The following is a 27799-nucleotide window of genomic DNA, read 5'->3' as shown; positions in this document are numbered from 1 at the left end:
GGAGAACTTCAAGCAGTTTGTCTGATGGGTTATTTAGAGCTAAAAATATTTTAATCAATTACAAGGCTTTTTACTGTTTGGTTTTGGTTTTTATTCTAGGTTACCCAACAAAAGAAGACTGTAACTCAACTGCTGTTCTGCCACGATGGGGTCAGTTGTGTGGGAATGTGGTTAAATGTTTGAATACCATAACCTGATGCATCCTATATAATACTGAGGAATAAACCCCAGGATTTCTCATATGCCTGTCTCAAATACATCATCTTCTGGACTGAGCTAACAATGTTGTCTACAAAGAGTATCCCCGTTTTGAAGAACCTTAAACAAGGACTGAAAATACCACTGTTGAAGTGAAATCTGAGGGTACATGAGGAGTTGAAAGTGCTTTCTGACTGGCCTCCATAACTGGCCCCGTTACCAGTGCAGAAGGATGGCTGTTAACTGGATGTTCTGCTACCTTTGGCTTTTGGATGTTTTGGTGGGGCACACAAGAGGGCACAGTTTATTTTCTTGTGAGCCCATCATCTTGCGGATGTGCCAGGATCTGCCTTACAATACCACTTTCATGCCTAATCTTCTGAACCATTATGACCAGCAAACAGCAGCACTGGCAATGGAGGTAAGACTTCCTGGGTTTTTTTACAGCAATATATTTGGTTTTGGCCTTTACTTGACAAATCCCAGGGAGGTGGTTGAGTCACCTTCCCTGGATGTGTTTAAAAAAAGGGTAGATGAGGTACTTAGGGATCTGGTTTAGCTTAGGATGGGAATGGTTACACTTGATCTTCAAAGGTCTTTTCCAACCTTGTGATTCTGTGAAATAATTGGTAACAGAATCCAAGATGTTTATCTTAGAGATAAAAATGGAAAGATCAAGAGAATAATTGAAATTTAAAAACAAAGTACCCTTGTGTAAGATGTCTTGCAATATGAACTAAAATATCCCATGACTACAAAATTTGCCTAATTTAGTATAACTGTGTGTGAAACACTCTGGATGTGTTTGTGTGTTAGTCTGTTGCTTTAAATACATAGACAGATCAGGGATGTGTGTTCTGAGTGGTCTGTCACTTAACTGAATGCCAGAAAAAGAGCAGACTGAACATTAAATAGAAGATTTTTTGCTTCTAAAGATGATGATCTTGTCTGGCTGTGTAATATTTGGCCTTTTCTTACTTGCCTAAGATAGTAGGTTTTGTGGAGTGGTTGGAGTAGAAGATGAACCTGCTCTGGCAGGGGGTCGGACCTGATGATCTCTGGAGGTCCCTTCCAACCCCTGTGATTCTGTGACCTCTTGGAGTGGCAGTAGATGATTAGTGGAAATCTTTTGGGATCTCTGCAGTTCCATATTTTCTTAAGTGGTCTAGAACAGACCAGTGGTGAGGTGAGGAAGCCTGTTGATACTGTTGTAAGCAACTTAAAGCTAAGGTCAAATCAGAAGGAAGAACTGTAAAGATCATGAGATTATGTTTTGAGATACATATTTATCACTTTGAATTTCCTCAACAACTTCATGTCTCAGTGTATATATTGGGGGGATTAATAATCTTCACATCAGTGGTTGGTGGCCAGCTTGTTTTATTAGACTTAGGATGTTTTTTTTCTATACCAATATGAGTTGAAAGCTTGAGCAGTAAGAAAGCCAAAAGGCAAATTGCCTCTAGCCTGGAGAAGAGGAGGCTGAGGGGAGCCCTTCTCCCCACCTCCCCTGCCCTGCCAGGAGGGTGCAGAGAGGTGGGCGATGGTCTCTGCAGCCAGGGGCCAGGAGATGGGCCAAGGGGCAATGGGCTCAAGCTGCCCCAGGGCAGGGTCAGCTCAGGTGGGAGGGCAAAGTTCTTCCCTGGCAGAGTTGTGGGGCTGTGGCACAGGCTGCCCAGGGAGGGGGCTGAGTCCCCAGCCCTGGGGGAGTTTAACAGGGGGGAGATGAGGTGCTGAGAGATCTGGGTCAGCACAGGACAGGGATGGTTGGACTCCAGGAGCTTAAAGGGCTTTTCCAACCTTGTCATCCTATGATTCTGGATGTGGAATAATTAGTAAAGAAAGAAAGACCAGACATGATGGTGATGTTCTATAACCCTGCTCCCCACAAATAGCTGGATGTGTTTTGTGAAGTTCTCAACTATGTCAAAAAATGTGTTTCAACTGAAAGAGCTCCAGAGAAGCACAGGAAGAATGACCACAGCTTTCTGGAACATATCCTGTATGAGGAGTCTTAGACTACAGCTGGGTGCTTTAGCCTGCTTTTTAAATAGGAAAAAATCCCAAACCAGACAGCAGCTGTCATCAGAAGTGGCATGCAAAGGGTTATATGGATTGCCTGTCTCTTCTAGTGCAGAACTAGGCTCTAGCAATTGAAGTTGCTTGAAGAGGTGGGTTGTCAAATACCTGGCAGCAGAGCTGTGAAACCTTTAGTGCTGTGGATGCAAATACTTTGAGGAACCTAGGCCAGGAAGATAACACCAAGGAAGGTGATTAGGTAGAAAAAATCCTACTTCAGTCTCTTCCCCTCAATTTTCACAGGCTGGGAGAGCATTTAGGGAATGTAAGGAATGTCCTGCTAATGGTCCATTTTTCCAAGTGCTGAGTATCTGATGAGGAGGTACTGTTTTGGGAAGGGACACCAGCCTGGCCGCTGCTCTGTGGGTTGGTGCTTCCCCAGTATCCACAGTCTGAACTATGGATGTTCAAGACTACCTCCCTGCCTGCCTGCTCCCTTTACTACCATTTAATGAATCTATTATCCAGCAATTTCCCTAAATTATTTTGAATACAATACTGTCAACCAGTTCACTACCCACCACTTCTCCTCTAACTCCTTTTAAACCAGTTCCTGCTAGTTTCCTTTTTAGTTTGGCCCAGTATTGTGCACTATTGTGCTGTAGTTAAATCCTTTGTTCCACTTGTGATTTTGGAAACCTTAGTTTTATCCCCCAGGCTTTTCCTCTCCAAATTGAAGTGGTCCAGTTGTTTGGGCTTTCTTCTTGTAATTCAGCTGTTTCATTCCTGTAATAATTTCAGTTACTTTTCTCTGTTCCTTCTTCTAGCCTTGTCCTTGCTGAGGTGTAGAGATGAAAATGACACACTAGGGATTTTTTTATAAATAAAAAATCAGGCTTTTTGCTGCTAATAGCTTCCTAGTAATGGCCAACATTATGATCAATTTTTCTGGCTCTTGTTGAGTGTTGAACCAATGATTTCAGACAACTGTCAGAAACATCACTTTCCCTAACAGTCTGTTTATGGCCGCTGTTGGAAGCAGAGCAGTAATTATATGGACCCTCAGTCTGAGCCAGAATAACTGCTCTAATTGTTCTTATCTTTATAACATCACTTTGCTGCTACAGAGAGAGCAACAGTTGACAAGTGAATGTTACTTCCCTGTGCTCTGTGATACAATGCTCAACTTGATAGCATAAATTAGCTCACATGAAGTGCTGCAATTCATATACTCAATGCCAAAGCCATTCTTACACTTAGTATGAGTGTGTTGGTGGTGTGGGTGTACATGTAGTACTCCTCCTGCCCATGTAATTAGTATGTAAGCCAGTGGTTTCAGTCTGGGGATGGACTGCAGGCTGCTTCTGAATGCTTTGTGAAAAATGGGGAAGGCTGTGTGGGGAAACAGGGCTATTGTCAAGCTTAAACTCCCTGTGCACCTGAGTTGCAGAGTTTTTTAGGGGTTTGAAAGGAAAAAAAAAGAATGAAAAGCCACAGGTTTTTCCTAAGTGTATTCCCACTCCTTGTGTTAGTCTAGATTGCCCCTTAAATCTGTACTTACAGGAAGAAAGATTGTATTATTTGGCTTTTTAGACGTTATTTAATGTTGCAATCAGATGGATGGAGCACTTGAATTTTGGCCTGAATGAAATCTATTACAACTTGCATTGTGGGTCTCTCATCTCCAAGCCCTCCCTCATTGCTGTGAGCATACAACAACACAGCAGCAGAGTATTTCATGAGAGAAATTCAGCTTGCTGCTTCTGAAAGAGTAAAGAAAGAGTGAATGTGAAGCAAAAAAAGAGAACTACTACAGCTGTTGTCTTACCATCAATAAATTCAGTATTCAGAAATGCTTCTCTTCCCACACCATTGGCTGCTGCATGGAAGGAGCTGTTAAATAACTTACTATTATTTCTTGAAAACTCTAAACTCAATCAAGTTGCTTTTTCCAGACTCTATGCTAATATGGTTCCTTCATAATGATAATAAAGGCTAATAAGTTGCATCATCAGTGCTGTCTTGTTATGTTGCAGCAGTGTTGGTATTAACCACCCTGATTAGAGAAGAATAGAATATTACATCAGGAGTCCCTCTTAGAGAGCACTGCTCTGTACCTCAATCAGCTCCTATGTCTGTATTTACTCCTAGGGAAGCTAATGCCTTAAGCTAATGTAATGCTCAGCTTTAATCTGCTTTAATCTGGGAAGACTGGAGGGAGGGCTTACTGCATTCAGGGGGCCTGGAGTGTTATTTTATCCCCAAGTATCTCTAAAAGGTCTTACTCCTCTTCGCAGGGGCACCACTTGCACCACTCCAACCTCTGTTAACATCTCCTTGGCTGTAGCAGAGACTAAAACAAGAGTCATTTTGCTTCGGCTTCTTACTAAAAGGGGTAATGCTGGTTAGTACAGACAGGCAGGCTAGGAGTGATGGAGGATGGAGATTTGATGGCTGCAGAGGGGAGCTACTTTTCCTAGCCCCTCCCGCAGGCTGAGCTGTCCAGGCAGAAACAGAGCTGGGAGCTGTCCTGCCCTTCAGTACTGCAGAGCAGCAGCTGCACGTTTCCTGACACTGTGGGATCATGTATAACACATTGTAAGGCTTTTCTTCGAATTTTCTGTGATGTGCTAACAGGTTCCTTTATTGCAACAACCATCTACCCCAGTCTGCCTCAGTTACACTGTATAAACCTCCCTCAAAATACACTTGTGGTGATAGTGTGACAGAGAGGTGATGTTGCACTGTGCTGCTGCCCTAATTCTGCGGCATTATATAGATCGTGTGCTGAGTGAGCCAGTGACAATGGAGAAGTTAAATTACCCCTATTCCCCTGAGGGATCTGACCTTATTTACCCATCTCTGGGGTTATTATTGCAGCCATGTGAAGTATTATCTTCAGTCTCTTTTTCACTTAATATTCCTCTGGCCTTGGAGGATTTGCTTATGCATAAGACTGGCAGGCAGTGGATTTTACCTGCCTTAATGCAATTTTTGCAAATAGATATTTTTTTTTTTATCAGTGAGCATTTAACTGTTGGCAGCCTGTTGGAGCTTAGGAACATGCCATTAAGTCATTTATCACTCATGAAGAGAAGTGGTTTAATAAGATGATTGCCAGTCTTTTTGCGGTTAAATATACTGCCAGCGTTTCCTTCTCCATACCCTGGTTTTTATGGCACCTCACAAATGATACTAAGGATAAAACAGGCTTTAAATGGGAGGAACCAGGCATAGTTCTAAATGAGAGGAACCAGGCATAGCTCTAAATGAGAGGAACCTAAATGAGTTCCTCTGGGTGAATGCAGCAGCATTGACTTCTGGGATTATAGTAGAGGTCAAACGCTGCAGAAATGATTTGTTATGGTCACCATATGGGCAGAGGAGATAACATGTTATTCCTTTGCACCCTCTCACAACTCCTATTCCCCCTTTTCCTATCAAAAAAGAACAGCAGCAGGGACTTAGGGATGCACTGGAGCTCGGTTGTTTAGTGTGTAGGTGGGAGATGCAAAGGGAGAAATGGAAAATAATGTTTGCCTGCAGTTGATTTGGGTTTGGGGTTTTTTTTTTGCAGTATGGGGGAGGCAGCAGGAACAGGAGACGAGTGATGTTGACTCATTCACTCCCACTTCACCAGCGTCATAGGGTTCACCAGCTGGGAATAACTCGATTAATATAAAGAAACTATCCAGTCATGAAGATTGGAATATTTAGTAGCAGAGTTAATGGACTCTGGCACAGAATATGCAGCTATAGATGTGAAGACACCTGATTTTTTTCATACCCTATTTCAAGTTTAGTGGTTTCTTGCTTGGACTGATTCTTGCAGAGGATAATAATGCCATTGACCTGCTGCAGAGCAGTGTGTGCTGCAAGATAGGCAAACCCTGGCTAACTCTATTTCTGTGTGTATAGAGCAGTTTCTTCTTTGTGGCTATTGCTCTTTTTTTCTCCTCTCACTGCTGATCTTTGGAGTTGAGTTCTCTTCTGTGTCTTTTTTTAAGTGAAAAAGAAGCTGAATATACTTTAAAAATGGCATCACTAGAAGACACAGCTATGTTTATTCTCATCCTGGCTTTAGCATGTGGATTGTGCCCCTGTAGTGGGCACTGGTGAGACTGCACTTCAGTGCTGGGTCCAGTTCTGGGCTCCTCAGCATCAGAAGGACATGGAGGTCCTGGAGCGAGTGCAGAGAAGGGCAACCAGGCTGGGGAAGGGGCTGGAGGGCAAATCCTCTGAGGAGCAGCTGAGGGAGCTGGGGGTGTTGAGCCTGGAGAAGAGGAGGCTGAGGGGAGCCCTTCTTCCCACCTCCCCTACCCTGCCAGGAGAGTGCAGAGAGGTGGGCGATGGTCTCTGCAGCCAGGGGCCAGGAGCTGGGCCAAGGGGCAATGGGCTCAAGCTGCCCCAGGGCAGGGTCAGCTCAGCTGGGAGGGCAAAGTTCTTCCCTGGCAGAGTTGTGGGGCTGTGGCACAGGCTGCCCAGGGAGGGGGCTGAGTCCCCAGCCCTGGGGGTGTTTAACAGGGGGGAGATGAGGTGCTGAGAGATCTGGGGCAGCACAGGACAGGGATGGGTGGACTCCAGGAGCTGAAAGGGCTTTTCCAACCTTGGGATGCTGTGATAGGAGTTAGGTATTTTTCCAGTATAGGTTTGTCCAGTATTAAGTGACTCATTTTAGTAGTGTTTCCCAAATTGCTTTTCTATCAGGCATATATTACTGCTGATTTTTAGGTAATCAGGGTCTGGACATGGAATAATTTCTCTTAATTCTTGATTTGCATAAGGGCCTGGGGGAAGTGCACAAAATTCACTGATCTTGGTTTCTGTGTTTGGGATTCCTGCCTTCCCAGGAGCTGGGAGGTAGCACATCCCTATTCTGCATCCAGAACTTGTAGAGATATAATATAAAGCTAATGGAAAAGTAGGTTTTAATCAGCTGGTGGTTTGTAAGTACCCTATTCTTAGGCACAAATCTCCAGGAAGGATTCATTTTCTCTTTGGTGTGTAAGATTATGATGCCTGCAGAACAATGGAGCTGTACGTGATCATAGAACACAAGCTGTGCACGAGCTGATTAAAGCCTGCTCTTTCATTAACTTTATTTTCTCTTATTCCCACTCTGAATTTTTGCCTTAGAGCTGCATAAAGGTTTCAGATTGTTTCATTGTTGCACTGGAATGTCTCAAAGCTAGAACTGCAGTGTGCAAGCAGAGTGAAGGAGTACCTAACAATGTACTGCTTAGAAATTCTTGCTGTAGGAGTACCTCAGCCTTTGAAACTCATCAGCTTGTGGGTTTGATTTTTGACCTGTAAAGACCACGAGTGTTGTGCAAAGGTGGTAGAAATCCTGAGTGGGTAAAACCAATTTGGGAAGAACTAGAGCTGATGCGTCCCCAAGTAGATCAGGATGATCTGATCAGCCAGTTTTGTAAAATCAGGCTTCTGAGGAAATGATTCCTTGAATATAGAGATGGTCTCATGCTAGCACCATCACTCTGATCCTTTTCTCATGAAGGTCCACTGAAATTCGGGATAATCTGAATGGATAAATTCAGTGAACAATGAAGCATTTAGATTCCTTGGATGAGAAGAGCAGCCACATGAGAGACTCGGTTGCATTCAGACAAACCATAGAGCTTTGTGTATGTGCCTACTTTGAAGCTGCTAGAGCCTGAAGTAAGCAAGAAAGGGAAAGAGCCTTCTCTCTTGCTAGAAATCTTTTGAAGTGGCTGACCCCCACACAGTAATGTCCTCTGTTTGTAACCTGCTCCTCTGGAGATACTCAAGACCCATCTGGATGCTGACCTGTGTGACCTGTCCTAGGGAGCCTGCTTTGGCAGGGGGTTGGACCCGATGATCTCTCAAGGTTCCTTCCAACCCCTACAGTGCTGTGATTCTGTCCAGGAACAGAGGCTCAAAAGATGACCTTTTTGGCTGCCATTAAATGCAGTGTTTTGTGTTTGGGAGACTGTTGTCATTCTGACAATCAGCCTGTCAAATATGGACTTTCAGGGGAAGGTACTTGTCAGAGTGGAGATACTCAGATACAGAAGAGCAAACCAAATAGATGTGTGGCCCCACATCATACTTGAGCACATGTTCCATCCTAATACAACAATCAAAGGGAATATCAACTATAACTGGCATTTTAAGGAGGAATAGTTGCTTGCTTCATGTGAGCAGTCATGATTGTGAGTGTCTGATGGGGTGCTTTTTCCTGTAGGGACCACATCTTTGCACTTCAGGACACCAGATAATGGTGTTATAGTGCTATTGCTGTACAGAGCAGCATGGGAGAACACAGTGCTAAGAAGACATTTCTAATGCTGTACCAATCTGGGGAAGAACTTCTTCCCAGTGAGGATGAGGGAGCCCTGGGACAGGCTGCCCAGGGGGTGTGGAGTCTCCTTCTCTGGAGAGATTCCAGATCTGTCTGGAGACTGACCTGTGTGTCCTGTCCTAGGGACCCTGCTTGGGCAGGGGGTTGGACCTGATGAGCTCTGGAGGTCCCTTCCAACCCCTACAGCTCTGTGATTCCCAAATGAATACAAAGAACACCAGGGTTAAAACTTCTCCATGTAGCTCATCAGGGCTCAAACAGTAGAGCTAGATAGCAGGTGTGAGAAACCCTTGCTTTCTATGGCTAACAGATGTTCTCCAGAGACTAATTTCAGAAAGACTGTTTCCTAGTCTTTTATGTTTGTTACCAAGGACAAGATGCCACCTGAGTATTTTCAAAACACAGACTAGTAGAGAGAGAAAATGAAGAGAAGGAGATTTTTTCTTATATTGATAAACCACCTCTTGCATGTGGAAGACAAACTCTGTTACCATGCTCATATTTTCTTGAATAAAAGATTAATTCTGAATGATGGTTCAAATGGCAATATGGAAAAGAAGTTTAGCCTTAATAGTTTAGTGCAAGCCTATGAAAAAAACATTAGTTTTATGTAATGATTTGGTTTAAAGTGAATGATCTACATCTTAATCAACATCTATTCACAGTGGGCTTGTTTTCAGGGTCATGAAGGCAGATGGCTCTGCGTTGTGGCTGATTCTGTAGCATCTGGTGGAGGATTTAAAGAGGAATTATTAAGAAAGGTGGAACACACATGAATTTATTTTGAATAGTTAAATGGCAATGTATTCTGTAGGCAATTGTAGCTTTACATCTGTGACTGCAAACTCAGAAGCAAAAGGATGTTGTGCCAGAGCATTAAGGAAATACTTTTACAATTTACCATTCCTCTTACTTACCACAAGTGTACAGACATTTGCTCCTGTCTTTGTATGTTGTTTCTCTACCTGAACCAAAATCACCCAGCTGATTCTCTTAGATGCAGCTGTGGTGGGAGGTGGGACAGAAACCATGTTTATATTGCATATTTAAGTACCCCCATCCCCAGAGGTATTTAAAAGATGGTTAGATGTGGTGCTGAAGCACATGGTTTAGTGGTGGTTGGCAGGTTAGGGTGATGGTTGAACCTGTTGATATAAAGGGTGCCTTCCAATGAAGACTGTTCTGTGTTTCCCTTGTATGCTGCAGTAGCACAGGTTAGTATTTGTTACAATGACTAGATTTAGCCTTATATCTGGTAGTATATATAACTTGGAGGATATAATTCTGCTATATTAGTACTGGAATAGCTACCTTGTATTCTGCACTTAGAAGCATTTGATGCTGTCCTTTGTAAGGCAAATCAACCACTTCTTGTTAGTCCAAGGTACCAGCAAGACCTTCCTCTTCCCCCTTTACACTTGTCTGAAATTAAGATTATTCAGATACCTCAGTTATAACTCCTAAGGCTGGGAAATACTTTACTTTTTTGGTCTTTTTGACTTGCCTTTCAGAACATACTGTTTTGTGGGAAAATTTGGCAGGGAAGTTGTGTGGCTTGGCTGGGATGTACTTTCCATTTTACTGGCTGCTTGGAAGTGGTGGTTTTATCCTTGATTTCTCCAGTGTGTGATGATGGTTCTGGTTATAAACTAGTTGGATTGAAAAAGAAAGCTATGACAGACTGTCAAGACAAGAGCTTAAGTATGTAATAACAACTTAAGCACCAAGGAATAGTTGTTAGAGATTTTACTGTTTGTCTTCCTGGTGTAGCTGCAGTTTTCTTCTTTGTTTTGGGAGGCCTTTGTGGTGATTTTAGAGGAAGCTAGGATAGCCTTTATGGATTTGAATAATGTTTCTATCAATGGGATGTTCCTGTACTTGTGTCAGATCTGCCCAGTTCCTCTGTAGTCTCGTATAAATTAATTTGATGCTATTATATAGACTTAAACCAGTTACAAATCAGATCCTGGGTCCTTAAAGTTTGATTTTAATTTCATTTGTAAGACTTTTTGGTTTTTTTCCCCCACTGTAGATTCCAGCATTGTGCTTTTAATGCTGCCTATCCCATTTTGCTTCCCATCTTGTGAATCTGGCCATGATCCTCCCTCCCTCCTTCCCTCCCTCCCTCCTCCTCCTCGCCCCTGCCCCGCAGAGTTAGTTCCTATGGTTACCCCCCCCCCTTTGTGGGGGTGACAAAGGTTGGCATCTTGATTCTCCCCAGCCAAATTCTGCCCTTTGACTCTCTCCCCTTTTCACACCCCTTGCTAAGCTTGGCCTCTTGCTCTGCTCGGAGGCTTGTCAGCGAGGGGGTTCCCATGGAAACGAGGAAGGAAATTTGAAAAGAGAAGAGGAGCACAAAGGGCTGCTTAATTTGAATTTGAACAAGGAAGGAAGGCAGGCTCCTTGTAGTTCATCTTCGTGGGTTGTAGAAACCTGGAATTTATCTTTTAAAAGTTGCTTTCAATTTGTAAACTTGTTTATGTTCCCTGTTTCTTGATTTATGGAACAAAAGTTGTCATGTTTGTGGCACGGAGCGAGGAGAAACATCTTTCTTTTGACATTCAGTGAGAGAATTCTGCTCAGCCATTCATTTAGCTCTTCATACCCTCACCGCTCCAGAAGCATCATTCCTGGTTTTAATATTTTTCTCTGAAAAGTTACATGTATTAATTACATTTTCCCCCTCTGTAATGATTCGTTCAGACTGTCAGTTACTTAACATCCCTTTTATGATGGAGCAGATCACTATATGCTGCTGAGAGTGACTGGGTCCAGCAGCTGAGTCCCTGCTTGTCCCTATTCCTTCTGGTTTCTTGTACGTTTTTAGCACTGTGGGCTGATCCGGGACTGGTGCAATGTGGAAATTTAACTGCAGAGAGGGAGAGGGTAACGAAGTTTAGTTTGGACTTCACTTTTGGTACTTATCGTTGATAATAATGAATAAAATTCAAGACAACAGAAATGTGTCTCACATGAGTCTAAGTGCCTTGGAGATGTTTTATCTGGGGATTTTACAGAGGTGTTAAATAATTACAGTTTAATATCAATTTCTTAAAGAACAAGGAAGGTTACTTTGCCTTCTGGTTTTGCACAGTAACTTTTTGAATGATAAATTGTCTGGTCCTTAATAGTCTTCACCTTCTGTAGAAGAAATAATTTAACTGACCTGATTTGAAACTTTGTCATCCAGTTGTTGTCTTAAAAAAAAATCTTGTTGCTAAAATACTGAAAATCCTCAGACCCTGATGAGGACACAGACCTGTTCCTTAGTCTGACTTTGAAACTAAGGGCAAATTATCCCTGTTATTCAGAATAATTCAGAATAACCTTAATCAAGTGGCATGACAAAAAGGTGACATAATTCTTCAGGACTGTAAAAGATCTGGGGCTTGTGGTTCACCTACAGCGGTGGCTGATTCCTCTGACACGACCTGTTGTGCCCATCAGAAAGGAACCAGTGTGAGGGATTAGGGGGCATGTTTTTGATGTCTGGGCCTTAGTCCTCCCCCGTGAGGTATGAGGGAAATCTGCACAGGGCTATTGAGCAGAACTCATGATGAAACCTTAACAAATGACACTAAGCTGGGAGGAAGTGTTGATCTGCCTGAGGGTGGGGAGGCTCTTCAGGGGGATCTGAACGGACTGGACCCATGGGCTGAGACCAACGGGGTGAGGTTTAACAAGGCTGTAGAGTGCAGAGTGCTGCACATGGGACACAACAACCCCCTGCAGCGCTACAGGCTGGGGGAGACTGGCTGGAGAGCTGTCAGGCAGAGAAGGACCTGGGGGTGTTGGGTGGCTGCAGGCTGAATATGAGCCAGCAGTGTGCCCAAGGGCCCGGAAAGCCAATGGCATCCTGGCTTGTGTCAGACACAGCATGGCCAGTGGGTCTAGGGAAGTGATTGTGCCCCTGTACTCAGCATTGGTGAGGCTGCACATCGAGTACTGTGTGCAGTTCTGGGCTCCTCAGCATCAGAAGGACATGGAGGTCCTGGAGCGAGTGCAGAGAAGGGCAACCAGGCTGGGGAAGGGGCTGGAGGGCAAATCCTCTGAGGAGCAGCTGAGGGAGCTGGGGGTGTTGAGCCTGGAGAAGAGGAGGCTGAGGGGAGCCCTTCTCCCCACCTCCCCTGCCCTGCCAGGAGGGTGCAGAGAGATGGTCTCTGCAGCCAGGGGCCAGGAGCTGGGCCAAGGGGCAATGGGCTCAAGCTGCCCCAGGGCAGGTTTAGATTGGCTATTAGAAAAAAAAATTTTACTGAAAGTGTTGTCAGGGCCAGGAACAGGCTGCCCAGGGAGGGGGGCTGAGTCACCTTCCCTGGATGTGTTCAAAAAAAGGGTAGATGAGGTATTTAGGGATCTGGTTTAGCTCAGGATGGGAATGGTTGGATTTGATCTTCCAAGAACTCTTCCAACCTTGTGATTCTCTGATTCTGTGAAATTCATAAACTCCTCTCCCCTGCACTGTCCCCATCCTGCTGCTTTTGAGGCTTAAGAGACAAAGAGCTGGAAAGGCAGCTCTGCTGTGTGAGCTTCCTGTGGTTCTCCAGAGCAGAAACACCCTCTGACTGGTCATCTGTGGTCTGCCAGGTGAGCCCTGCAGTGGCTAACCTAGAAGGGCTCATCACAGCAGGCTGCCAGCTCTTCTCCTCTTCCCTGCCTTACTGCCCCACACCTGCTCTTTGCTCAATTGCATTTTCCAGTCTTTTGGACACACATATATATATATATTTAGAAAATCTATATTAAAAAGGGATTTTGCAGTGTTGGGCAATTATTCAAAGCAGCAATCAATGGGAAAACACACTCAGCCCTCTCATCTCTTGCATCACCCTTAAATATTTGCATCTCCAACAAGTTCATGCTGCAGTCTTTCCTGTTTATCTGAGCTGCTCCTTTCTAGTTTGATGCCAGGGATTCCATTCTACATTGATCCCCCCGTTGCAAACACCCCTGCAGTGTCTTCCATGCAGAACCTGACAGACAGAGTACAAGATACCCTTTGAAAAGATACTTCTTCCACAGCACCCACTAACATTTGCTTCTCTTTGTTCTATTTCTTTAACTGGAAAAGGTTTCTGGTCTGTCAGCTGGTGGAGGGGCCTCAGAGTGGCTACAGAATCTTTTTGTCTTCCCTTGTTTCCTTCCATCCGTGTCCCCTCTCTCCTCTCCTCCCACTGTCTTGTTAATCCCGTTATTGTGTTAGTTCTTGTCCTACTTGGCTGGAGTGGTTCACAGACATGCAGAACACACTGTGGGAGCATTTTTTTTTCCCCAAAATGATGTTAGGGGTACAGATGAGAGCCAGGCATGAACTTCTGTCCTCAACAGGGAGAAACTTCTGGACCTTTGAGGGCAAAACATTAACCTATTTTGAGAGAAGCAAGTGTGCTTTTAGGGTGCCACGGGAACAAATAAGTGGAGGCACTGTGGGAATTCCCCTCAAATATTTATCTGGTAAATTATTAACTGGAGGGGAGAAAAATACAACTTCAGGAGCTTGGGTTTATTCTTAATTTGATAGTTTTGGTCAGTTGTGTCACAACTGGTCATTCAGATGCTCGTGGGGCAGATAACAGCTTCCAGTCCAGTGGAAAAGCGTTGTACAATTGCAATTATTGTTTTAATTCTTCTTCCCTATCCTCCCATGTAGAGTTCATCTGTGACCTCATTAACTTGACACTAAATGGGAGGGATGGTATCTTCTGATTAATCTGAAATTTGAATTTCCAGCTGCTGTGTTCGGACGCGCTTTTGAAAACCGGTTAATTATGAAAATTGGAGTTACCAACTAATTATCTTACAGCTTCTGTTTGGAGCAGAAATGAATTTTCTTTTAATATGTTGGAGTAAATTGAGATTTTTCTCAGCTTTAACTTTTCTTTATTACTGGTGGATGAAATAGAGGGGCCTAACAAGCAACCCTCATTTAATACAGTAATTAGGTAAAAGCACCATATATTAGGATGGACAGTCTCTTTTAATGAGAAAAGCCAGCTGAGTTTTGGTCAGAACATACAGAACTCACTGTAGAATTATAATAATGAAAGAAAAATCTCCTTCCAAAGAGTGAAAACTTCCCCAAAAGCCACCTCACTGTCCCATGGTTTGTGTCCAGCTGTACAGATACCCCATGGAAAGAATTCCATGTGTTAATACCAACATACAGAAAGCTGATCCTGAGAGTCAATTAGCTGGGTCACCTTTTATTTTTGTACTGGTTTATTGTACTTGTTCACAGTGACAGCAACAGTACAGGGTGACTCTGCATGGAGTCCCTGCTAATGCTGAGAGATGCACTGGTGAGGTTTTTTTCTCAAACTTCCAGTTAAATATACAAGTTTTCCTGAAAAAAATCTGGATTTTATCATCATCTGCCCATGTCCCCCCAATTAATGCATATGAAGAGTACCAAGTACGGCAGTTTTACCTTTCTTGTCTTAGAAAATGGCTAAAATAACCATAAAAGCAGATCTAACCCCCTGAGAATCCTTACAATCAAAATAGCCTGAAAAGCCTAGTTGGCATAGAGAGAAGAGGAATGGTAACAGCTGTAGTAGGGTAACTCTGTGAAATGAAGTGGAAGGTGCTGTTGAATTGAAATTTGGAGAGGATGCAGCTTGATTTGGATTGGGTCTTACTGTAGTAAAGGCACAGAGGGGACAGTGGGGCTGCAGAGTTTTTGGAGTGTAGAGCACAAATCTGGCAAACCCACCCTGCATTATTAATGCATGTGGAATAAGCTGCTAACTTTTGGAATTAACTCTACCAAGACATTGCTTAGGACTCTTTAGTCTGGAGGAAGCTCAAGGGAGACCTTCTTGCTCTCTCCAGCTCCCTGGAAGGAGGTTGTGGGGAGCTGGGGCTCAGCCTCTTCTCACAGATACCCAGCGACAGGAGGAGAGGGAATGGCTGCAAGTTGTGCCAGGAGAGGTTCAGGTTAGAAATGAGGAGACATTTCTTCTCCCAAAGAGCAGTTGGGCATTGGAAGGGGCTGCCCAGGGAGGTGGTGGAGTCACCGTCCCTGGGGGTCCTCAAGGAGAGGTTGGATGTTGTACTTAGGAACATGGATAGTGAGGAATAGAGGTGGTAGAGCGACGGTTGAACTAGATGATCTTGAAGGTCATAATGATTCTATGAGTCTGTACTAGACTGTTAGCATAACCTTCCTGGAAATAAAGCTTGAAGGAAAGAAATAGTCATTAAGCCAGCAGAAAATGTATTTTACATATTACCCTGTGAAATGTCCTTAATTTTGAGGCCCAAAGATGCAAATCTCCCTCCCATCCAACTGTTGACACGTGTATGTGTGTATGTCTGTGTGTGCGTGTCTCGTGGTGTGTGGATGTGTTTTTGCTGGTATGTAGATTTAACAGATGGTTTGTAACGTTAGATCAAGACACAGCTGTTAAAATCAGTATTCATTTTACAGATAGGTTTAGTTTGCTATTCAGAATAATTTTTATAGCATTAATCCAGCAGATAATGTTCTTACTCAGTTTGCATCGTATTATTTATGTGCAGTTGTATTGGATTAGTGTCCTGCTTCTTTCCAAATCACATCTCCCAACCCCCCTGACTTTTCCATTGGGAGAGAAGCATTACTCTATTGCATGAGTATTCCTTTTCATTTTCAATTTGGGCAATAAATATCAGGCAGAACCAAAGCAAGCTTCAATACATAGCCAAACACGTCTGTAAATTCATTTGCCACAAGGTTTTTTTGTAATAGTACATGACAAAATGATAGTCCTGGTGGAGGTTACAGGCTCATTCTCTGAAGTATTTGGGTTAGATTCATTCTGGACTCTCATAGGAGCAAAATTAAGTCATTTCATAGGATCACAGAATGGTCTGGGTTGGAAGGCACCCAAAGGATCACCGAGTTCCATTTAACCTGTGCCAAAGAGTTGTTGACCTAATGTAGCCAGGTAAGACAGAGAGTTTGTGGATATGGACTCTTGCTTAGAGAACACTGATTGATGTTTGTAGCTCCAGCAGTAAGTTTGTTTATTACAAGGGCTGAATGGCCTGTTGAACTCTCTCAGGTGTGAAACCAGGTGTTTGGCTAGTGAGAGAGTGTTTGTGAGAGAACTTTGACAGCAGATAGGCCACTCAAGGGTTTGCCTTAAACACCTTCTTGTAATGTCTTCTATGTCTGGCCAAATCCAGGGCAGTTGGTCTCTGTTTTAGATGGCTATAAACACACCTGATGTCCTGAAGAGTATGTCTTAGGGTTCAGTGTTAACCAGCTGTAAGGTCAGCTTAGCTGAGCGCTGCTCTTCATCCTCCAGTAACATGTCTAGAACACTGTGTGCAGTTCTGGGCTCCCCGCTTCAAGAAGGACAAGGAGCTGCTGGAGAGGGTACAGAAAAGGGCTGCGGAGACACTGAAGGGTCTAGAACATTCCTCTGACAGAGGCTGAGGGACTTGGGGCTGTTTAGCCTAGAGAAGAGTGGATCTTACCAACACTTATAAATACCTGAGGGGTGGGATCAGAAGGATGGGATCAGTCTGTGTTCAGTGGTGTCCAGGGACAGGACAAGAGGCATTGGGCACAAACTGGACTGGAGGAAGTTCCCCCTAACCCTGAGGAGGAACTTTGCTGGGAGGGTGGCAGAGCCCTGGGCCAGGCTGCCCAGAGAGGTTGGGGAGTCTCCATCTCTGGAGACATTCAGACACCATGATCCTGGATGCAGCCTGCTTGAGGGGACCCTGCTCTGGGGGCGGGTGGGACTGGGGGATCTCCAGAGGTCCCTCCAACCCCCATCATTTTGTGATTCTGTCCCTTTTCCACTTCTTACATTAGCATCAGAATTTGCCCAAACCTGTTTTAAAGTCATTAAGGTGATAAACCAGTGAAAACTTAAGCTCAGAAAACAGTGAATTGGTCAATGTAGGTGTGTTATACAGGAAAAAATGTTTCGATGCCAATGCCTAAAGGTCTCAGCATTCAGGATTTAACATGTGTGGCTCTGAGGTTAGTTTCATGGACAGTTCAAGTCAATCCTATCCCAGGTCTGTGCCAGGGGAGGGGGCAGAGGTCGATAAACTTAATGCCTGTTGTGAAACGCGCTGCCTGAAGCGCATTAGATGACACCTGTAATTTGGCCTCATTTCACAGCTGCAGAGGAGGAGGATGACAAGTAAAGGTACACTGTATCATTTTGAGGGAGTCAGTGTACAGTAGATTCCCTTGGTGAGTCTGTCCAGAAGCACCTTGGCCTGGCTGTTGTGGTTTAACCCAGCAGGCAGCTCCACACCACCCAGTTGTTTGGTCCCACCTTCCTCTCAGTGGGATGGGGAGAGAATTGGGGGGAAAAAAACCACATAACACTAGTGGGTTGAGGTAAAGAGTTTAATAGGACAGAAAAGGAGGGAATAACAATAATAATAATAATAATACAGTATACAAACCAAGTGATGTATAATGTAACTGCTCACCAACCCCTGAGCAATGCCCAGCCAGGTCCCAAGCAGCGGCCTCCACCACCCCCTCTCTCCCCCCAGCCAACTCCCCCCTGTTTTTTGTTTTGTTCAATGTGACATCATATGATATGGAGTATCCCTTTGGCCACCCAGGGTCAGCTGTCCTGGCTGTGTCCTCTCCCAGCTTCTTGTGTATCCCCAGGTTCCTTGTTGGCCTAGTGATACAAGGAGCTGAAAAGTCCTTGATTTTTTAAGCTCTGTTAGGCAACAACTAAAACATCAGTGTGTTATCATTCAGGGGTTGGACTCAATGATCTCTTGAGGTCTCTTCCAACCCCTACATTTCTATGATTCTATTATCATAATTCTCATCTTAAATCCAAACCACAGCACTGCACCAGCTGCTGGGAAGAGAATTAACTCTATCCCAGCTGAAACCAGGACTATGTCAAAATGGATAAAACAAGTCATCTTCCATCATTATCCCATTGGAAAACTTGGGAGCTTCATGTAATCTACATTGGATTGTAATATTAAACTTTCTAAGATCTTCTGCTACATCAGTTGTGTAAAAAGGCTACAGTTAGTGAAGTCAAGCTTGAAATAGGAAAAGTCATCAAGCCTTTGAGAAAGGAAAGTAACTTCTCTTTAGTAGGGATATTCAGTGTTGTGTTCATTGGATGTGAAGAATCCAAGTTGTCTAGTTTAATAGATAGGGGTAATTAATACCCCCTGTTCTGGGGGGTTTATTGTCTGGCAGATGTCTTTCTGTGTGCTGATGGCCGTAGAAATGAAAAGGTGAAGTGGATCTGATGGGTGATGCTGAACCTTGGCTATATATTTATCTGAGTTTCCTATTTTTAGAAATTGCCTCTTTATGAGCTCTGAAGAACTTGATCTGGCTCCTGCCTCCACCATGGGCTCTCAAGTTAGTGTCAAACAATCTTCATACCAAATGCTTTTCCTCCTTCACTCAGCAAGATACGTTTTCTGAGCACCGTGCCAGCAGTGAATTGTTTATACTCCTCACTCCTGTTACCCTTCAAGGAGACAGACCTCCCTTGAGCTGGCAGAAATAGTCCCTGAGTCTCTGACATGCAGATCAGCCGGCGGTGGCAGAGTGGAGGGGAATGAAAAGGTTGTTATCGCTAACGGGCCACTTCTCATAATGGGTATCTTCCTCCTTCCCACAGTGACAACAGCGCTGGAGCATTTTTCAGCAGGCATCAAAGCAGTGATCACACTCAGTTTGTACTTGGAAGGGTTTCTCTGCAACTGCAGGAGATAAAACCCAATCATTTAAATGAAAAATAGTGGTGTGTCAAGACGTACAGCTCCTGCCTGACAGACTCTTGCTTGTCCAGGCAAGTGTGCTTTATAGTGTCTTAACTTCACAGTGTTTGAAATATGGTCCAAAGGACTTGATATTTATTTCTCTGTGATACTCTGGAATTCTCCCAAGCCCATCACAGCAGGCATATGGAGGGGAAGGAGGAAGTCCAAGCAGTCTCAGCTGTCTTAGAAAAACTAACACTTCTTGCAAATGGAAATTGTTACCAGGACCACCCATCTGCATTCACCAGTTCCTAAAACATAAAAGATTACATTTAGGAAAAGTGCAGATTGACAGATGGATGCCATCTTGTCAGTGTCTTCCAAAGGAACTTCAGAATTTAAAATGAAGCAGGAGACGTCTAGAAAGAACTACAGCAGATGGCTCTGCTTTTTAGTCATATAGACAGAGATTAATGTAATTTGCTGTCTTTTAACTACTTTCATCTTTATCCTACTTCTTTTTGTTTGGATGCAGTTGAGAAATGAATCTCAGCTGTCTGTTTACAGATCAGAAAGCTCAGGATGGTTTGCAGGATTATGGTGTCTCCAGGGACTGCACAATACATTCATGAGAGGCCTGAGGATGGGAATGGTTGGACTTGATGATCTTAAAGGTCTTTTCCAACCTTGTGGTTGCTGCTCTTTCACAAGTAAGGCAGGTAAAATAATTGGTCTTTGGTTTTAAAGTGAATAACAGGGTGATTGTCTAGTTCAATAGCTTGAACCAGACAATTCAATATAACTTCAAACCATTACTGGATGTTTTTGTTGTTGGAATGACTGGATAGCTAGTTCAACGCACACGTATTTTAGTACTAAGGTAAAACCATCTGATTCTTTTTTTTTCTTTCTTTCTTAGTCCCTAAAGTAGCAGTGTGTCACCATAATCCTCACTGCAACCATAGTTTTTCCAGTTAACATCGAATTATGAGATGTGGGATATTGGAAGGCAGTTGGTTATGTGGTTCATAAGGTTATTAATTCATGCAGATAATGTCAGAACAGCTTTTTTCCATGCTGAAGTGGAAAGCTTTAACAGCTGGCCAGAATTGTGACCCCATTTGGCTTTTCATACATCACTGTGCAAAGCAAAAAATAATTACAGCCTGACACATCCCCCCAAGTTTCTCCAGACAAGGAAGGTAACGATGAGGTAACCTCTGCATGTAGAATCATAGAATGCATTAGGTTGGAAGGGACCTTTAGAGGCCATCTAGTCCCACCCTGCAGTGAGCAGGGACATCTTCACTAGAGCAGGGTGCTCAGAGCCCCATCCAGCCTGACCTTGGATGTCTCCAGGGATGGGGCCTCCCCCACCTCTCTGGGCACCCTGTCCCAGTGACCCACCACCCTCAGAGGGAAGGACTTTTTCCAAACACCCACCCTAAATCTCTCCTTTTCCAGTTTAACCCATCCCCCCTCGTCCCATCGCTCCCTGCCCTGGGAACAGTTCTTCCCCAGCTTCCTACAGGCACCTCTCAGGGATTGGCAGGGGCTCTAAGGTCCCCTGGAACCTTCTCTTCTCCAGGCTGAGCCAGCCCAGCTCTCCCAGCCTGGCTTCACAGCAGAGCTGCTCCAGCCCTTGGATCATTTTTGTGGCCTCCTCTGGCCCCTCTCCAACAGGTCCATGTCCTCCTTGTGCTGAGGGCTCCAGAGCTGGACCCAGCACTGCAGGTGAGGTCTCCCCAGAGCAGAAGTGGACTCTTACACGCATGACCATGTGTTTTTGACCCTTCCTATAACCATTACTTATGTGGTACTGTCTGGGTCAAGGCCAAACTGAGTGGGGAAGGAGCAGCTTTCTGTTAGATTGGCTTTGATTTTCTGAAGACATTAGTGCCCAGATCACTGCCCCTTGCAAATCACTTCTCTGCTGTGCCTTTATCTCCTTGAGAAAACACCATCAAGCTTAAGGCAGGACTCTCAAGTGCAACCTTGTTTGAAGTTAGCATCACCAGTTTAAGAACTACAGCCCTTGTTCAGCTCAGGATGGTAACTTACAACAAGTATTTTCAAGGTAAGTTTGTCAGGCCCCATCAGACCTAGCAGGGTTCAGAGGAACGTGCAGGTCAGAGCTGGTGGAGAACAAGTTTCCACCAGCTGCAGCTTCAGTGCTTCTCCTCTGCCAGGGAAGCATTTTTGCCCACGTGCTTTGAGATGCAATCAGGATTTCTTCCTAATATATAGCAAGCTGAATCCAAACAGCAGGGGATGCAGGATGGAAAGAGAGGATCATGTGGCTGGGCTGAGACAAGGATGTGCCCTGAGGCAGTTGCTTCCACCAGAGAATTGCAACAGTAATTGATAGTCATAGCATCCCTCTTTTCCCAAGAGCCTGAGGGAAGAAAGCTTTTCCCTCCTTCCCTCTCTGTGTTTATGAGAGTGCTTCCTGTTCAGTTTGCTGTTAGAAGAAAGGAATATCTAAACAAAGAGAATAGCCAAAAATCATCAACCTAGGGCAACCAGGCTGGGGAAGGGGCTGGAGGGCAAATCCTCTGAGGAGCAGCTGAGGGAGCTGGGGGTGTTGAGCCTGGAGAAGAGGAGGCTGAGGGGAGCCCTTCTCCCCACCTCCCCTGCCCTGCCAGGAGGGTGCAGAGAGGTGGGTGATGGTCTCTGCAGCCAGGGGCCAGGAGCTGGGCCAAGGGGCAATGGGCTCAAGCTGCCCCAGGGCAGGGTCAGCTCAGCTGGGAGGGCAAAGTTCTTCCCTGGCAGAGTTGTGGGGCTGTGGCACAGGCTGCCCAGGGAGGGGGCTGAGTCCCCAGCCCTGGGGGTGCTTAACAGGGGGGAGATGAGGTGCTGAGAGATCTGGGTCAGCACAGGACAGGGATGGTTGGACTCCAGGAGCTTAAAGGGCTTTTCCAACCCTGTGATTCTGTGAAAATCATTTTGGTTAAAGGTTGCAATAATTTTGCTTCCCAAACAGCAGCCAGCTCAATGGCTCCTGCTGCATAAAGTAAAAAGAAGACTTTGGTTTATTATCTCTGAGGAATATGAGAAGCCTGAAACTGTAACACAGTTCCTTGGGGTGTTTAAAGTTAGACTTACTGCTCTTGCTTTGTAACCAGTAGTGAGAATTTGTCTTCCCAGAGCAGAGCAGAGCAGAGGGGCAGAATCCCCACTCTCCATCTGCTGCCCACACTGCTGGGGATGCAGCCCAGGATGGGGTTGGCCTTGTGGGCTGCAGATGCACATTGGTGGCTCCTGTCCAGCTTCTCACCCACGAGTGCCCCCAAGCCCTTTTCCTCAGGGCTGCTCTCCAGCACATCATAGTTTCCCAGGACTTGGCTTGAATTATTACATGGGTCTGGCTATCACAATAGCCTTTGCTTGTCCTTGTTATTTTCCTTTTTCCCCCTGCATGTTGAGTTGTTCTTCAAAGGCTTGTCCCATTTGAACAGACAGCCTTTTGTTAGGCACCAGTGGAGTAGGGCTAAATGTCATAACCTACACTGTGTCCTTGGGCAAGAGCATAAAAAAGAACTCTTTTAATCTCCATGACTTTATTTTTGATAGCAAACAACATAATCAGTGCATGGAAGTGACTTTTCATCTTGGGAGCTGCAGAGAAGTAAGATAATGTGAGAGATAGGGTGCTTACAGACTGAGCTGCTTGGAGACACAAATGCTGCTGTTAGAGGCTGAAAGCAAAGTCTCTTCTGCATGATGAGGAGTGGTTGTAGGGGTTTGTTCTTGTATGGTCCAGCTTAGCCTCCTCGTGGGTTTAAAGTAAACTGATTTGGACCACTTTGTAAGGGAGTGTTTGTCTACAGTTGCTGTTTTCAGAGACAGAATGGTGTGGGAGAGGCCTGGGGTTGCTGAGGAACCAAACAGCCAGCACAGGGAACGCTCCTGTTCAATTACACTGACTGAAGTGTATTTCTTCAGTGTTGTTGGGGTGAGCAGGGCTGTATTGTCCTGTGAGCATGTCTGTCCATACCAGGCTCTTTTCTGCAGCTCTAAAGAACTCCTAAGTGTAGGTTACATTCCTTCTGGGGGACTTTGAGAGGGGAGATTCAGTTACACTAGTGTTACTTCAGAGGTAACATCCAGACTGGGGGATCAGGTGCTGGAGGCTGGCTGTGCCAAGAGGGATTTGGGGGTCTTGGTTGACAGCAAGTTACCCATGAGCCAGCAGCGTGCCCAGGCAGCCAGGAGGGGCAACTGCATCCTGGGGTGCATCCCACCCAGCATGGCCAGCAGTGTGCCCTGGTGGCCCAGAGAGACAATGGGATCCTGGGGGGCATCAGGAGGAGTGTGGCCAGCAGGTTGAAGGAGATGATCCTCCCCCTCTGCTCTGCCCTGCTCAGGCCCCACCTGGAGTGTTGTTCCAACCTTGGGATTCTGTGATATCTGCTGATTCTGATAGATTTTCTCTTGGTGCTTCCAAGGAGTGTTGCTGTTACTGTTACTTAAACCTGTCATAAACCAAAACAGCCACACAAGACACCAGTTCCTTTGTCTGACTAATGCTGCTGAGGCTTTGCTTTCACAGTGCTTTCTGATGGTCAGTCAAGAAATGACATTCTTAATGTCACTTCACTGTGACTACAGCCTTCTTCTGGAAGCTACAGAATTCTGTGTCTGTATGAGAACTTATAGAACAGTGACAGTGTGTACGCTGGGATGGTTTTCTAACTAGATATATTCTGGTGGTAGAACAAAGGTTTTTAACAGATGGGTTCTCTCAGGTTGGGCAAGATGTGGTGGAAAGAACACAATGGAAAATGTCCTGTGTTGGTATAGCATAGAAGGGTATGAAAAACGCTCCCCAGCTGAAGAAATTGAAGAAATAGATTATTTACAAACAGTATGTTGTGATCTGAAGAGAATATTTGAAAGATGCAGTATGCTGTGTTTCTGTACTGTCCTGGAATCTTGTCTAATATTCCTCAGATTGTAATCTCATCAGCCAAATGCAAGTTTTTGTTTAATTTTCCTGCTAATTTAGCAGCTAGCAATTCATGAGGTGTGTGTCTGTTACACGGGCATTAAAAGGAACCCATTTTATCTGCCTGTTATTGCAGAGTGTGGAGCTAAGCCTGAATCCTCAAAGGTGTTTAGCACTCTAATTCCCATTGATGTTAATGCAAATCAAGTCCAGAAATGTCCCTTGTGAATCCTTGTCCCCAGGCTGCTTGATTGCCTGTCTTACTAAAATATCTTAAGTGCTGTATTACGACCACCACTTCTTCCAGCAGGCAAAGCTCAGCAAAAGCAGGTCATGGTTATGGCTGTTAAAGCCCTAAACATCTCATGAGACAAATTAGACCTTCCTGCTGGAGTGTTCTGCCAAACTGCTATTGACTTCTCCTTTTTTCTTTCCCAGCCGTTTCATCCCATGGTGAATTTGGAATGCTCCAGGGATTTCCGACCCTTCCTGTGTGCCCTCTACGCCCCGGTGTGCATGGAGTACGGCCGCGTCACTCTGCCTTGCCGCAGGCTCTGTCAGAGAGCGTACAGCGAGTGCTCCAAGCTCATGGAGATGTTTGGGGTCTCTTGGCCTGAGGATATGGAGTGCACCAGGTGAGCAAATCTGGGTGGGTTTTTTCAGAATTCCAAGGTGAAGTTTTAGTATGATCTAGGACATTTTATGATCAGAAACAGACGTTTGAATTGTGTTCATTACCACTGCCCTGTTTCCTAGAGTGGGAACCAAGTTTATATCATCTGCCCAAGAGATAAGTTAAGAGAGAAGTTAATTCATAACTGCCCATTTCTGTGGGCAGGTCTTAAATGACCAGATATACCCATTTATTTTTCTTCCCTGTCATTTATACTGCCCTGGCTTTATCTGCTAGACCAAAGATTAGTAGGTGATACTGCTATAAATTCCTCTGACAGTTGGGCAGAGTTACATACATCAGAGCTTTATATTCTCTTCTTCTGAAGTGGGAGCTGGCTGTATTTGATGAATGCATAAAAATCTCCAAGCTCTGTTTTCAGGACACCTACCTCTTGAGCTTGTGTGCAAACAGGTATTTTCAGCTTACATTACACAAATAGATTTATAGAAATGTATTTGATGATGTTCCAATCTATTTGAAACAGATTATACATAAAATTGAAAATAACATCCTTTGGGGGCTTTTATAAGTGACTCCAACAGCTGATAAAATAGAGGAGCACAAACAGGGAGAAATAGTGTCTCTTAGAGTTGGGTCAGGCACAATGAAAACCAGTTGAAGCTTCTTTTAGCAAAAAGAGTAAATCAGAGGATGCTTCTGTGTGCTGGCAATCTGTCACTAACTCTGTACTCTGAACAGATGCCTGGGTCTTTTAGGTCCTCCTGTCTCCTCAGTAAGACTCAGGTAATGATATTTCAAAACCAGAGCTAAAACTACTAAAACTTTGCTGGTGCTGTGTTAGTCCCAGTCTGTCAGAACCCGAAGTGCAACGGAGGAGCAGCTATACATAGGTTATGTTGCACTTGCTGAGGCGATAACATTTAGCAGAGGGAGGAACTGGACAGGTATGTGTGGAATCCATCCAGTCTCCTTCAAAACTTCAAGCTTCATCCCCAGCAACCCTTAGCCTCCAGTCAGAGCTTTACTTAATTACAGAAATATCTTCATAATGTCACTGCTAGCTTGGATTTTTTGTCTACCTCCAGCTCACTGTCCTGCCTGATAGCAGCTGGTGCTGTTGAGCAGGGAAAGGTTTTAAAATGTTCTATAAACCCATGTTCCTTGGGCTGGGTCTCAGTTTACAGTAAGCCTAAATTTATAGACTTCCTGAGATGGATTTTGTATCCTTATTACCTTTCTGCTTAAAGCCCCAATGGGCCCCTTGTCCATTTATTTCTTTGATTTAATTTTAAACATATTTTATAGTTTCCACATTCACTGCAGCCTGTGACAATGAGTTCTGGAGTTTGTTTAAACATAGTGTAGTGTTTCATGGACTGCCTGTCATTTGGATTGTCTTTGTAAGTGTGTCTGAAGTCAGATGTAGAAATAAGGTTACTAGTCTTTGCAAAGGGTGTGTATATGTCTTGTAAGTAATCCTTGTCTCTCCTTTTAGATTCCCAGATTGTGATGAGCCATATCCTCGTCTCGTTGACCTCAACTTAGTCGGGGAGCCCACAGAAGATATCCCAGTGGCAGTACAGAGGGATTATGGTTTTTGGTGTCCTCAGGAGTTGAAAATAGACCCTGATCTGGGTTACTCTTTCCTGAGGGTACGGGACTGTTCCCCTCCTTGCCCAAACATGTACTTTCGGCGCGAAGAGCTCTCCTTTGCTCGCTACTTCATCGGAGTGATCTCCATCGTCTGCCTTTCTGCTACCTTGTTTACTTTTTTGACTTTTCTGATTGATGTCACAAGATTTCGCTACCCAGAAAGACCCATAATATTTTATGCTGTCTGTTACATGATGGTGTCGTTAATTTTCTTCATTGGCTTTCTGCTTGAAGACCGAGTAGCATGTAATGCATCTAGCCCTGCCCAGTACAAGGCTTCCACGGTGACACAGGGCTCTCACAACAAAGCCTGCACCATGCTTTTCATGGTGCTCTATTTCTTTACCATGGCTGGCAGTGTTTGGTGGGTCATTCTTACCATCACATGGTTCTTGGCAGCTGTGCCAAAATGGGGCAGCGAAGCCATCGAGAAGAAAGCCCTGCTCTTCCACGCCAGTGCCTGGGGCATTCCAGGAACTCTAACCATCATCCTCTTAGCAATGAATAAAATTGAAGGTGACAATATTAGCGGCGTATGTTTTGTTGGCCTCTATGATGTGGATGCATTAAGATACTTTGTGCTTGCACCTCTCTGCCTGTATGTTGTTGTTGGAGTTTCCCTCCTGCTAGCTGGCATTATCTCCCTCAATCGGGTTCGCATTGAAATCCCATTAGAAAAAGAAAACCAGGACAAACTAGTGAAGTTCATGATCCGGATTGGCGTGTTCAGTGTCCTGTACCTCGTGCCCCTCCTGGTTGTAATTGGCTGCTATTTCTATGAGCAGGCTTATCGAGGTGTGTGGGAGACGACGTGGATTCAAGAACGCTGCAGAGAATATCACATCCCGTGTCCCTATCAGGTGAGGAAACCAATCTGGAGTCCAGAAAATGGATAATGAAGGGGGTGTGTTGAGATCTACTTGTCATCCCTAACTGAAAGCGCTGCTGGTCCTACAAGGGAAGGTTCTTGCCATACTCAAATTATTTGGATGATGCATTAGACCACCTGGAGGAGTAGGTATTACTGGAAAATAGTAGGCTGGCATCAGCTACTTGGTGGGTTTTTGTGGAGTTTCTGGGCTGCACTGGACCTGTACAGGATGTAAAGATGCCTTTTTAAACCAACTTCAAGAGCAGAACTCAATGAGTTTATTTCTGGTCATGAGAGATGTGTTAGAAGTTTTGCTCTGAAGGAATTTTGGCATTTAAACTGAGTTGTCATCAGCCTGATTATTGCTCTTTCTAGTTTTCCTTGTTGAGCTGTAACAGTTTGGTTGGCTTGATGAGTCTAGAGGTTCTGTGCTCA

The 27799-nt window shown here is 44.6% G+C and overlaps 1 protein-coding gene across 3 annotated transcripts in view; it reads left to right on the top strand.

Annotated features, from left to right (window-relative positions):
* Nucleotides 1-430: 430 nt before the first annotated feature.
* The window catches only part of FZD3 (frizzled class receptor 3), a gene marked incomplete at both ends in the record, with an annotated part of 53650 nt that continues 26281 nt past the window's right edge, over nucleotides 431-27799 (top strand). Inside the window, 3 exons of one of the 3 annotated variants that reach the window (XM_084262203.1) lie at nucleotides 431-619; nucleotides 24642-24838; nucleotides 26336-27353. In XM_084262203.1, coding sequence (XP_084118329.1) covers nucleotides 431-619; nucleotides 24642-24838; nucleotides 26336-27353 — 1404 coding nt within the window. Of the gene's footprint in view, nucleotides 620-24641; nucleotides 24839-26335; nucleotides 27354-27799 lie in introns of those variants that run through there. The other 2 variants (XM_084262204.1, XM_084262205.1) reach the window with 2 other exon arrangements.

The sequence above is a fragment of the Gallinula chloropus genome (assembly GCF_964237585.1).
Source record: "Gallinula chloropus genome assembly, chromosome: 3".
NCBI lineage: Eukaryota > Metazoa > Chordata > Aves > Gruiformes > Rallidae > Gallinula > Gallinula chloropus.
Note: the sequence above shows the minus strand (reverse complement) of the source record. Positions and strands in the feature narration are given on the sequence as shown.